This window comes from Carlito syrichta, unplaced genomic scaffold, assembly GCF_000164805.1.
Source record: "Carlito syrichta isolate Samal-C Ts95f unplaced genomic scaffold, Tarsius_syrichta-2.0.1 Scaffold306601, whole genome shotgun sequence".
Classification (NCBI taxonomy): domain Eukaryota; kingdom Metazoa; phylum Chordata; class Mammalia; order Primates; family Tarsiidae; genus Carlito; species Carlito syrichta.
This window is the reverse complement of record NW_007250697.1, coordinates 93567-106872: the sequence shown is the minus strand read 5'-3', so window position 1 is coordinate 106872 and position 13306 is coordinate 93567. Positions and strand designations below refer to the sequence as shown.

At 34.8% G+C, this 13306-nt stretch overlaps 1 protein-coding gene across 1 annotated transcript in view; it reads left to right on the top strand.

The window, feature by feature from the left end:
- LOC103265498 (rab GTPase-activating protein 1-like) overlaps positions 1 to 13306 on the top strand; it is a gene marked incomplete at its 3' end in the record, with an annotated part of 153526 nt that overhangs the window by 63038 nt on the left and 77182 nt on the right. The window contains exons 2-3 of the mRNA XM_008063156.1: positions 11555 to 11729; positions 13064 to 13256. Of these exons, the coding sequence (XP_008061347.1) occupies positions 11595 to 11729; positions 13064 to 13256 (328 nt within the window). The remainder of the gene's footprint in view (positions 1 to 11554; positions 11730 to 13063; positions 13257 to 13306) is intronic.

Here is a 13306-nt window from a genome sequence, read left to right as displayed (position 1 = left end):
TTAAGGGTTTTTTTTTTTTTTTTTTACCTAATTGACCAATAGGGTCTTAAGTCATATATTTTAGTGGAGGAAATTTTATTCATACATTGTTTTCCAATTCCAAAGCATTCTCTCAGTAGTTTTGTTCATTAGTTCTTATAGGAGTGTATTCCTTCATGATTATTAGAGCTGACTTAATACCTCTACCTGCTACTTGCATATCTTAATGAGGGCAAATTTAATTCTGTGTTTCCATGATTCTAAAATCCATGTTGATGATTCTGGCTGTCCCTCCTTCATAAAGTGGTGTGGTGCAGTACTGCAGGGAATAACAGTGGAAGCTGGCTCAGGAAAAACTGGAAAACGTGTGAAGAAGTAATTGCTATTTTGGCCAGGCTTGGTGGCTCATACCTGTAATTCCAGCACTTTGAGAGGTGGAAATGAGAGGATTGCTTGAGCCCAGGGGTTTGAGACCAGCTTGGGCAACTTGGTGAGACCTCTTCTATACAGTAAATCAAAAAAATGAACTGGGTGTCGTGGTGTATGCCAGTAGTTCCAGCTACCTGGAAGGCTGAGGTGGAGAAGTCACCTGAGTCCAGAAGGTCAAGGCTGTGGTAGCCTTGAATGTGCCACTGCACTCTAGCCTGGACAACAGAGTGAGACTCCTACTCAAAAAAAAAAAAAAAAAAAAAAGTAGTAATAGCTATTCTTAGAGTTATTGGTTCTAAAAAAAAATATTTTCTTAGATTCATTCTAGTGGTAATTATTCATAGGAAACAAATATGAGATTTATAGTTTTAAATCCAGTTATTTCTTTATCTAAAGAGAAAATAAATGTGAATTAAAGTTGTTGTGTATTCATTGTTTTCATTAAGATTTGAGATTTTTGTAGCAAGTAAGATTAAAAGAGAAGTAAAACATTGAGTAAGGGATGTCTTTTTTTTTCTACGTCAGATAGATAATGTGCTGACAGTGTAACAAGGCTTGAGGGAGGCACATTAAACATGAGCACGAAACCCCAGTCATCATGCTTATGAACTACGGAAGGATCTGGATAAGTTCTTTTGTAGGTGGTAGCTAACAATTCCTAAAATGTGAAGCACATATATCTTCTTCTTTGGAAAATTAGCGAAGTCAACTGGCATAACAGTTTATATTCCTGAAAGGACAGTTTCATATCATTTTGTCCTTGACTTAGCCCATTAGATTAGTATCTCCAGTTACCTGAATATGAATTAAAAGTGTTAAAAATCTGTATATGAGCCAGATGGATGGCTCTCAAAAAAATTTTTTTTCCTGTAAACTCATAGGATGATTACATTTTACTACAGTAAAAGAAACCATCAGTGCTCTTATGTTCCTATAATGGTACAGTCCTGATCGGGTTTGGGGGTCCTGGTGACTCCTGGCCTTTCAGAAACTTTTAATTTACACATCTTGGATATTAATTCATTTATTTATGCAGCACTGTCTCTTCTCTGCCAGCTATTCTTTCAGGTGCTTGGGTTCCTTCTTCAATGCATACAACAAAGATGCTTTCCTTTGACAATGCTAAATTCTAATGAGACAGCCAATGAACAGTAAATAATATAAACAAAATATAAATATAAATAAAATATAGATTATATGTTAGGAAATAAGTACTTTGGAAACAAGAGTAAGTAGAGCAGGACTTTGGACTTTAGTGGTAGAGGCAAGTAGTATTAGATTGGATGAGCAGGGTCAATCTCTCAAAAGGATGAGATTTGACCTAAGCTATGAACAGGGGGCTAAGGACGGTAGCCAAGCAGATACCTGGGAAAAGAATGTTTATTGTGATGGAACAAACAGAGCAAGTGCACCAGGCTTGTTTGAGAGAAAGGAGATCATGGTAGCTAGAGTTGAGTGACCAAGGGAAGAAGTGTAAGAGACAGGTTAGTGGAATGAGGTAAAGTGGTGTGGAGAATAGTGAGGGTAGTTTGTAATACCCTTGAAAGTCATTGGCTTTTATTCTGAGTGAAATGAAGGAGTCATTGGAGGACCTTGATCAGAGGAATGAGAGGAACTGAATTTTAAGGATCACTCTGGCAACTCCTTTGAAAATATACTATAGGGGAGCAGATAAATAAAAAGGAAGACTAGTTAAGAGGCTTTTAAAAATAATCCAGGTGAGAGATAATAGTGGTTGGGACTGGGTAATGGCAGTGGAAGTGATGAGAAATGGATGATTTCTGGATATAATGTGAAGGTGGAGCCACAGGAAGGTGCTGGCTGTAGATGTATGGAGTGTGTGTGTATATATGTGTGTATTGTGGAGGGAGAAAGAGAGGAGTAATTTGACTCTAAGGTTTTTGGCCAGAGTAACTGGAAGCATGGTGTTGCCATCAGCTTAGATGAGAAAGTCTGCAAGAGGGTTATGTCAGGGTAGGGGTAGGCTAGGGGTAGGTCAAAGGGGAAAAAAGAGGAAGTCTGATTTTTGAGTGAGTTGAGCTTGAAATGTTGCTTAGAAATCTAGTTGAAGAAGACTACCTAATAACTGCCTGTCAAATGTGTTCACCGCTGCCAAATGCTTGTTAAAAGAATGAATTAACTGGATTCTGTGTGAGCAGCAGTAGAGACCCCATGGCTGTAAATAATCCAATCTCGGTCCTTAGTCTGGCAGCAAGTCTTTTGTGGCAGTAACCCAGGATTTAAAGACATGATGAAATCAACATGCAGATTTAGCAGATTGAGTGTCAAATATTGGATTGCCAATTGTATTTTATCATGCTTTTCCTGTTTAAAATACCAGAAAGCACTTGAAAATATCTTGTTGGTGGGATATCAGTAGAAATGGTTATGAGGCCAGTAGATTCTACTGAAGGCATGAATTGTTTACTTTTTAATTATATAAAATAATTTTGAATTTTTTTGGCTTTGTAAGAATGAAAAATTGTTCAATAAAATAGAATAATTCAGTACTAGAACAGTTTTTTACTTTGAATTATTTTCCAAATGAACAGTGACTCAGTTTTTAGTTTGTAGTTTTAGCTCAGCAAGAACTGCTTTCCCTTTGATTTTGTAAACACATGACATATAATTTCATAGAAACTACTGTAAGAAATTTTAGGCATGTCATAATATATTCTAAATATTAGCTTCTTTAAATCTTCTGGATATTTTGATTTTTGTTTGTTCTGAATGGTCATTGATTATTAGACTAAATCAGCTGTGACTTGTGTGACAGTTTTGAAAATCTTTTTTAAAGGATTTCAAAACTTATTTTCTGCATTTTCTGACTTTTCTCATAAGCATCCTGCCTAATGAGTTCACTGAAAATATTAGTAGGTAGTCTAAAATGAAACCTCTTTGTTATAAATGGCTACCAATCAAAGGAAAATTCCCTTCTCTTGAAATCTAGTTAATTTGAGGATTCATGAATTCTGACTTTATATGGAGCTCTGTGTTTTCAGATTTTCACTAATTCTGTAGAACCAGGCAGATGTAAACACATACACACATACAGCCGTATATGCACATAGATACACTGTATGCCACTGTATTTCAGTTTCTTCTTCTGATGGGCTAAAAGGTATTAAGGTAGCTACATCTCAGAAATACTCAATGTTCTGCTAAATCCAGAAGGTTCTGTGCTTCAAAGACTGAAGTCAGATATTTGCCTGTAGACTTTAATGGGATAAGAAAAATCATTAAACAAATCACTTGGCTTGTCTTCCTTGGTTGTGCTGATACTGTATATCTTCTTGGATAATGACTGAGGCTTCTCTGCTAATCTTGTCTGGGTCAGTTAGAGAGGATAACGGAAATTTCTTAGTCTTTTCCTTAGCTTCAGAAACCATGTTTAGTTGCCAAGTTCATGAATTTTTTGGGTCTTACCTTTTGTTTCTCTCTGTTAGGCCCAACCAATTGAGTAATGTTTTCTCTGTTAACTTAATGCCAGTTATGTGGGATATGTACAGTAAATAACTCACTCCTTTTCCTTATTTCTGCTTGATGTTGCACTTGGGTATAATTTTGCAGAGTGCATTATGTGATGGCAGTCAACTAGAATCAAAATGTTTGTAATAGTGTAATAATTACTGGTCTTTGGAAAGGTAATATGCTAATTGAGGATTTCTGGATTCTGCTTCTGGGTCTTTAACTTTTTAAGAAAATTAATTTCTCTGTTCCTTTACTTCTTTATCCATATTATGTTTCTTCTTCATTTGCAAATATATTCTGAAAATAAATAGTTAATGTCTGGAATTTTTAGATCCCAGAGATCTTGGGGGTCAACCAGCTCAACCCCTTGTTTTTCAGATAAATCAACACATGTGTTCATAAGGATGATATGCCTTTCTTGTGAACACTGGGGCCAGAAAGAACTCAAGATTTTTGACTGTTTGATGTGCATTGTGCAGCATAATACAACACAATACCATACTACATTGTCTTTTGCAAATATTAGATGGTGATAAAAAAATACAAGACTTTTTTAAAAGATCAATAGAGGAAGGGGGCACAGTTATGTGGACCCTATAGTGTGCTATGCCATGTGATGGGGTTTTCCCCCCAACTATATTTCTCTACCGGGCTCAAAGCTGATCTTTAGTTTTAAGCCAAGTTTGTAGAACTCTGAATTGCATCACTGGCAATTCTTGGCTTTCCAGCAGCAAGTGACTAAAGTATATGTTTATCAACTTTGACTCCTGAATAGGTTGCCTATATAATTATAGTGGAAGAATCTAGCATCAAAGTCCTCATAAAAATTTTTGAGTATATTTATTTTTGAAATATTTTTCATTTATGATATTGCTTAGTAAGCTTCTCTAAACTACAATGAAATATATGGGTCAAAATTTTGCACAACTGAGAATACTTAGAGTTGAATATCAGCATTAGAAGGGTAACTAGTTAAGAACATTTTAACTATGTGTAATAGAAGTAATAATTATAGAAACCACTGGATTTGTTATGTCACAATTGAAGAACTGTGTCAGAATCTCCTTGAGAGATTGATTTGCTAGTTGTAATGTTAGCCTTTTCTGATTTCTATTTAATCTAAAGATTGTGTAATAATGATGAGAAAATTTAAAAATGGTGGGCTATTTAATTAGCGGTTGCCATGACAGTCCTGTGGAACAATACTAAATTTGATGGCTTAAAACAAACTTATGGTTGCAAGGGGCACTTTGCTTCAGACTGTAGACTGAATTCAGGTCTTTTTCACATGTCACATTTTGAAGTCCATTGGTTGCCTGGGGCATGCTCATGTCATAGTAGGTGGCAGAAACTCACTAGCCCCAGTCAAATCACTCAAGTACTTTTACTGAAGCAAATTATATGGCTAAATCCAAAATGATTGGGGCAGGGAAGCATGCTTTTACTTACTCTATTGGGTGGTATTATGGAGTCATATGGCAAGGGGGTAGATGTATAATTTTTTAAAAAGGGAGTAAAAAACTGGTAACAATAATTGATCTACCATAGTCATTTATAAGTCTTATCATCCTAACCCATTTCTTAAATGCAGTTTTTTCCTATATTACATTGTATTTATATGACATAGGAATATTATGTAGCAATAATCCTAATGTACCTACCATTCCATATTCTTCTTTTGTCCTATGATCGCTTCTAATTTTGGTTATAAAACATTCTTTTACTGCCTTTTAAACTATCCTTTGACTATAAGCACTAATTGTATTATGTTATGTTCCCCCTGTAGTTTAAGTCTTTTTTTTTTTTTTTTAACTTTTTTTCTTTATTCCCACTCACTTGCTGTTTATCTGGGAGTTTTTCAGATTCTCTCTTCTTCTTTCACCTAGATTTCTATTCTCGTACCTACTATATGAAATCATACTGCCATCTACAACCTACTTAAGTATATCTTGTATCTAGTATATTAATAATTTTATATACTAGTGTATATAGTATATATTTATATGGTATATAGTATATAATAATTATATTCGTTAGTATATAATTATATTAGGACTTATTGTGACAGAAACCCAATTTAAACTACCTTATACAAAGAATTTGTTGAAAGGTATATTTCATGGAATTAAAGAACTGGATTTATCAAGACTGAGGATGGGAATAAGTACAGCAAGGTCTCAGGGATGCAAACAAAGGGATAGAATTTTGCTTGTCTGTGTCTAGTATTTACTTGTATCAGTGCACAATGGCATTCTTCATTGAGGAAAAACATGTCTGATCACCAGCCCAAAAGTCTTTGGAATTGGGTTAATTGGTCTAGCTTAGAGTCATTGTCCATCTTTGGAACTGTTTGGCTGTGGGGCTGAAGTTTCTATAAAAGCCAAGTGGTTTGAGTATAGGGAAGGTTTATTCTCAGAAAAAAAGATTTGGGGATTATTACTGGACAAGTAAAAAAAAGGTATCCATTAAAATCCACTAAAGTAATGGTAACTAATAAAATTTTTTTGTGTACTTTTCAGGGCCAGAGACATACTTTTACATATTGGTTTGGCTTTTGCCTGGGAATAGTGAATGGACTGTTTAGTAAACAGAGGTCATGGTAGTTTTTTCCTGGACTGGCTTAGTTCTTCAAAGCACACAGAAGATTTGGTGGGCAAATGTTCTATGTTATTCAAGTTCATATTCTTATTTTAAATTTTAAGAATATTTTATTTTCCATTTTTGTAACAGATCTCCTATCATCAGTTCTCTTATCTGATAGTCCTATCATCCTATCCAATTTTGACTCACACTTACCTTTTTAGGTTTCTATTTTAGCTCAAGAGCCTCTTTAAAATGAATAGGTGTAAACACGTAATAATCTAAAAGCAAGAAGCAGGCTAACCATGCTAGGCACAGAAGGAGGTTAGATCATGTGAGCTATGATTTCAATGTGTTCAGTTATTTAGGGAAGAGAATAGTTTGCAGTTAGGCATTACTGAATGTTGTACTGTTCCTAGTATATGTGAAGATTGTAGTGTTAGGCATCCAAGTGAGGTGTAAATTTAGATATCATCATTGCTCATTTAACAAAAATGTGGCATTAAAGTAAGAGTTACAAGCTATTTCACTTGATAGAATTGCCCTAAGCAGCTGGGTGTGGTGGCTCATGCCTATAATCCTGCACTTTTGGAGACTAAGGTGAGAGGATTGCCTGAGCCCACGGGTTCGAGACCAGCCTGGCAACTTGGCAAGACCTCATCTCTACAATAAATAAAAAAATCAGCTGGACATGGTGGCATGTGCCTGTGGTTCCAGCTACTTGGAAGGTTGAGGTGGAAGGATTGCCTGAGCTCAGTGGGTTGAGACTACGGTGGTCATGCGCAGCATGCCACTGCAATCCAGCCTGGGTGACAGAGTGAGACTCCGACTCAAAAAAAAAAAAAAAAGAAAGAAAGAAAGGAAGGAAGGAAGGAAGGAAGGAAGGAAGAAAGAAAGAGAAAGAAAGAAAAGAATTGCTGTAAGTGTGGAGGATAAGTGTGTCTTTAAGTGACTCAATTCAATCAGATTATTTACTGAGCTGCTTTGGGTTCAGAGCAGTAGAGAAGTACATGGATAGAATAAACACACACACATGTATATCAGTCTTTCTGGAGTGTTGATAAATATTCAATCTCTTTTTTTCCATATACCTTTGAAAGACCCTGAGAGTGAAAACGTTTATACCTAGACTACAGTTCCCAATATTTTTTTTTTTTTTTGCACCCAAGGAGACATAAAATCATTTGCATATTTTATATTCTGATTTTGGAACTTTTTAAAGGCTTTTAAGAGTAAAGAAACTTTCTAAGGAAGTTTACATTTTAGATTTTTAAAAGTAAATTCATTTAATGCTATACATAGCTATTGAAGTAGACATTGACCTTGAAGTATTAGAAGGCATGCTCAGGATATCTCCATTCTGTGTCTTTCTGGGGGCAGGTCTTTTTAACCGATTCTTATAGGTAATGGTGCCTTGTTTGCAGTGTGTTTGATGCCAGGGAGCATGAGGGAAGAGTGGTAAACTGGTATTTTGGTGGTGGTGTTGCCCGGGTTTAATCCAGATGAGAAGGATTGAGAGCACAGTGCTTCTGGGCTTCCAGTATTCTTTGGATTAGTGTTAACACAACGTATTTTTTTCCATTCTTTTGATCTTACTTTCCGAGCTTCTCTATGACATACAGTTGGATATTATTTTAATCTACCTTGACATTTGCTGAGTTGTTATTTTAGACTACTCACATTTAAAGTGATTATTAATATAGTTGGATTGAGACTTCCTATATTTTTAACTGTTTTCTATTTGTTGCATATACTCTTTTTTCCTCTTTTTCAGTATTCTCTGGTTTTAATTAAGCATTTTATATGATTCTAATTTAGCTCTTCTTTTAGCGTGTCAGTTGTACTTTAAAGATGTTTTTACTGATTGCTCTAGAGTTTAAAAAATATATTTTTTCACTAATCTAGATCTACTTTCACATAACATTATATTGCATATAACCCATGTATGTTTAGTATATCTTATAATAGAGTATTTTCTATTCCTCTCTCTTTTCCTTTTGCCATTACCATCATTCATTTCCTTTATCCATATATTATACTTGTTCAATACATTGAATGAAAGGATATTGTTCAATACATTGAATGAAAGGATCTTTCTTTCATTATGTAGATCCAGGTTTTTGACCTATATGATTTTCCTTCTGTCTAAAGAGTTACTAACCTTTCTTTCAAGTTAAGTCTGCTGGCAATGAATTTCCTTGGTTTTTGCTTGTCTTAGAACTTGCTGAGGTGCAGGGTGCGGTGGCACATCCTTGTAATCTCAGCACTTTGGGAGACCAAGGCTGGAGGATCCCTTGAGGTTGACAGTTTGAGACTAACTTGGACAGCATAGCAAGACCCCGTCACTACAGAAAATTCAAAAATTAGCTGGTCATGGTGGTGTGTGCCTATAGCCTTAGCTGCTTGGGAGGCTGAGGCAAGAGGATCACTTGAGTCCAGGAGTTGGAGGTAACAATGAGCTATGATTGTGACACTGCACTCCTCCAGAACTACTCTTTGTCTCTTCAGACAAACAAACAAACAACGTGCTGCGACTAAGGTGCTATAATGAGAAAGTGGTGGGGACAAGGGAGTATTTGCCTCATAAGTCCTGGCAAGCAGTTTAAATTTTATTTCAGTTGCAGAGAGAAAGTTTTAATCTGGCGTTTTATTACAATCTAATTTATTTTCCAGAAAATTTCTTGGGCAGCTTTGAGAACAATGGCATAGATAAGGGGAGAAAACTGGAGATAGGAAATAGGAGACTTTTACAGTAGATAAGACTAGGTGGTAGTAGATGACATGAAGAAAAATGGATAGATATGGGTTTATTTTGGAAATGAGTTGACTGATATAACTTGCTAATGTAAGGAGTAGAGATAAATCAAGGGTCATATTCAACATTCTTGTTTAACTAACTTAGTAGAAGGTGGTGTTATTTACCGAATTGGGAAATCTGGGCTAGAAACAAATTTGGAGGAGATATTGGGAATTTTGTTTTGGTCACATTTCATTAAAGATACTGGTAAGATTTCCATGTGGAAATAACAAGTAGAGAATTACATTCCAAGTCAGGAATTTGGAGGCAACATTTGAGTTGGGATAGAAATTTGAGAGGCTTTTAGCTTATAGATGGTAGCCTATTGAGTCCATGAGAGTGAGAGATGTTATTTGGTGAGAGTGTATGGCAAAAAAGGTCTCAGAACTAGAATTTAGAAGTTAGGTAGAGGAGCAGCAACCTGAAAAAGACTTGGAGAAGGATTGAGCACAGAAAGACTGGAGTGTGGTATCTTGACAATCAAGGATCCATGGTACAGTCTAGAAGAGTGAAGACATGACTTGTAACATATACTTCATTTTCAGAAACATAATTTGCAAAAAGAGGAAAACCTTCAGAGGACAGATGAATGGGCTTGAAGGATTTTAAAAAGAACAGATATTAGCATGCATAACAAATAAATGATGGAGCTGGGTGTGGAGGCTTATGCCTATAATCCTGGCACTTTGTGAGGCTAAGCTGGGAGGCTCACCTGAAGTCAGAAGTTTAAGATCAGCCTTGACAATATAGACGTGCAACCCCCTTTTCTATAAAAAAATTTTAAAAATTAGCCGAGACACTCATCTTTACAAAAATTTTAAAATTAGCTGGGTATAGTGGTACGTTCTTGTAGTCTTAGTTACTTGGGAGGCTGAGGCAGGAGAATTGCTTGGGCCCTGGAGTTCAAGGCTGCAGTGAACTATGATTGTGCCACACTACACTCCAGCCTGGGTTATAAAGTGAGAACCTGTCTCTTAAAGAAAGAAAATAAATGATAGCTAAGTATACTAGTCTAGGACTATAATTATTATTTTCTTATATTCTTGGAATTTTAAAATTTTTTATAAAGTTGGAAAGTAATTCATGTTTTAGAACCTAAACATTGGAAGTAAACCTAACATTGGAAGTAAATCTTTTTTCCCCCCAAGAGTAATGGTGTTAGTGTCACCTAATGGCAAAATGGAATGTTGCAGCCATATTTATAGGTTGCAAGAAAAATAACATTTCTGAGGGCATTTGGCGTGGCCAGTAGAACAAGAAAATAGAATTAGAACAAGAAAAATAACATTTCTGAGGGCATTTGGCGTGGCCAGTAGACTTATGATTTACAAGAGCCTGTGATTTTTAGCCAGCCTACTTGTCCTGTTCCTTTGTCATATGACCCATGTAGTCACTGAGCAGATTGTGGAATACATGGTTCCTTTTTATCTCTCAGGTTTTGACTCAGATATTTTCCTTTGAGTTATTTCCTGTCACCTTGCTTAAAGGTGACTTACACACTCCACAGCTGCACATCTGCCTTATTCCCTCACGGAGCCCTGGGGCTGAGTAGTGTCTGTTACGCAGTGTCTTGCTTCAGTTAAAATTAGTTGTGTGAATACACCAGCTTCTGGAAGCAATAGAGGCTGTTGTTTCTGTGGTAGAGAGATCTATCCAGAAAACAGAATTACATTGTAGTTGATATTGAACCATTTGTTTGCTACATAAGTGCAGTGTGAAGGCATATTTTTGTCTTTGATGCTGATAAGGGGTAATGTGCTTGGAAAAGACCCATGTCTTGGGGTGCTGGATTCTATGTTAGCCTCAGTGACCCCCAAAAATATTTTGTGGTATAGTACTTAGTCTTGAAGAGATAGATCTTTTGGAAACATTTAGACTTAATTAATAAAGTAATTTCAGTGAGTGTTTTTTGTTTGTATGTGCATTTTTCAGTATTTCTAGTATCACACTTAATTATTTCCTCTGTCCACTAAAAAGAACAAAATGATATTTCTTGGAGAAATAAGAAACTGAGTCAGATACATAGCAGTAAATCTGTTTAGTTGAGATTGGGATAATTTGTTTTATTTCTCAGGTTACAATATGGTTCTGTTAGTCTGGAAACTTAGGGTGAAACAAGAGTACATTTCCACTATGTGATTCATCCAAAAAGGTAGCCGCCCTAATTTTGAGATAATTATGTAGGCAGCAGGATTTTCCTTCACATGAACCATTTTTAAAGCCTCATTAATCCATACTTCTAATTAGTTCATGTTTTTAATCAATAGTTTGTTTGTTTGTTTGTTTTAATCCCTGCAGTTTGGCCGGGTGAATGTGAAGAGAAGTTTGCAGAACTGAAATGGAGGTCAGAGCTTCATTGCAGAAGGTTAGTGGGTCATCTGATTCTGTGGCTACACTCAACAGTGAAGAATTTGTTTTGGTTCCTCAGCATGCAGATGATTCTTCTACAAAAGATGACAAACCTCAGCTGAAGGTATTTTTTTTCCCTCTTCTACATATGGTACTATTTTTAATTAAAAAAAAAACCACCACCACAAAACTACTTGAAACTTATCTCAGGAAATGTATAAAATCCAAAGGTTTTTCTCAAGTACTGACCTTAAAACTAAAATCCAGAACCTAATTATTTGGTTTGTTTTTAAAGTTTTTTGCTATTGCTTATTGACCTTTTAATTTGGAATTTTAGGAAGAAAAATAGAAGAGAAAAAAGAAGAGAAAGGATAGTTGTTTGGCAAATTAAATCTTATATTACTTTATCTGAATGTTTTTGTTTTTCTTACTTCTGGGTTTTAGAGGTTAATTATAATAATAGTTATATTTTGCTTTTACTTCAGAGACTTTTTTCTTTATGATCTTTATGTTTTAAATCAGCTGGTAACATTCTGGTATATAATTTAACAGTTGTCTGAACATTTTTTAAGTATATGTTTTATATTTTTAATGGTTGAGTTTGTATTTGTATATGGTCCTTTTTCTTTTTCACTTTTGTGTTGCCTTTTCTAAGTCAAATAAAAGGGAGCAAGCAAACTAAGGTATATTTGTGTGGGAATTGTGTAACTATCCTTTAGAAACAGGAATAGAAAAATTAGTCAAAAGTGCCATTTATTATTTATGACTTTTATTTACTATTAACTATGGTATTAAGGGTGTATTAGTAGATCAGTCTTATAAAATATATTATAAAAATAATATTAAATATGTTGTTTTATAATTTGATTTAAATCATCAGTGACTATTTTTAGACACCTGTATTTTTATCATTATTGTGTTTTAGGCATTATCAACTGCTTTTAAGAAAAAGATGAGTCAACTTAAATTAAAGGAAATTAACAATATTTCTCTTGGCTGCTAGTAAACAATTTGCAAATAAGTCAGGAATATGTTTATACTTTTAAATGATATTTACAATAGACCTTGTGTATTTAAGCTTATCCATTTTCCCCTTTAAAACATGTAAATTTGCTTATCTGATTTTTAGAATGTGTTCCTTAAAAATAAAAATTTTAACAAAAGATAAATCTCTATAAACAGGATCTTGTATCAAACAGTTAGAAATGGCCTGAAGCGTTTTATAAAGAATCCTTTAGTTTGTGAAACTAAAAATCCTCCTCTGATTTAGTTCATTTTATATTCAGGATTTAAATATATATATGTTAAGTTAGATGTAACAGTAAAGATTCTTAGAATTCAGTAACTATATATTTAAATATCTAGATTGTTTTAATTTCTTCTAGAAATGAAATATTTGCATAAAATTAACTTCAGAACCATAATAACATTGAAACAATTGTCTTGATGTCCTTGTAGATAGTTTCTAATGGTGATGAACAGCTGGAAAAAGCCATGGAAGAGATTTTGAGAGATTCTGAGAAAGGGCAAAGCAGTCTTCTTGGTGATTGTCAAATTTCCAGTGAGATTTCAGACCATTCATTTGGAGATACTGCAGCTAGCCAAACAAATAAGCCATCTCTTCAGTTAATTTTGGATCCATCTAATACAGGTACTGTACTGAATTCTTAGAAACTATAAGAGAAATGGGATAAAGTGATA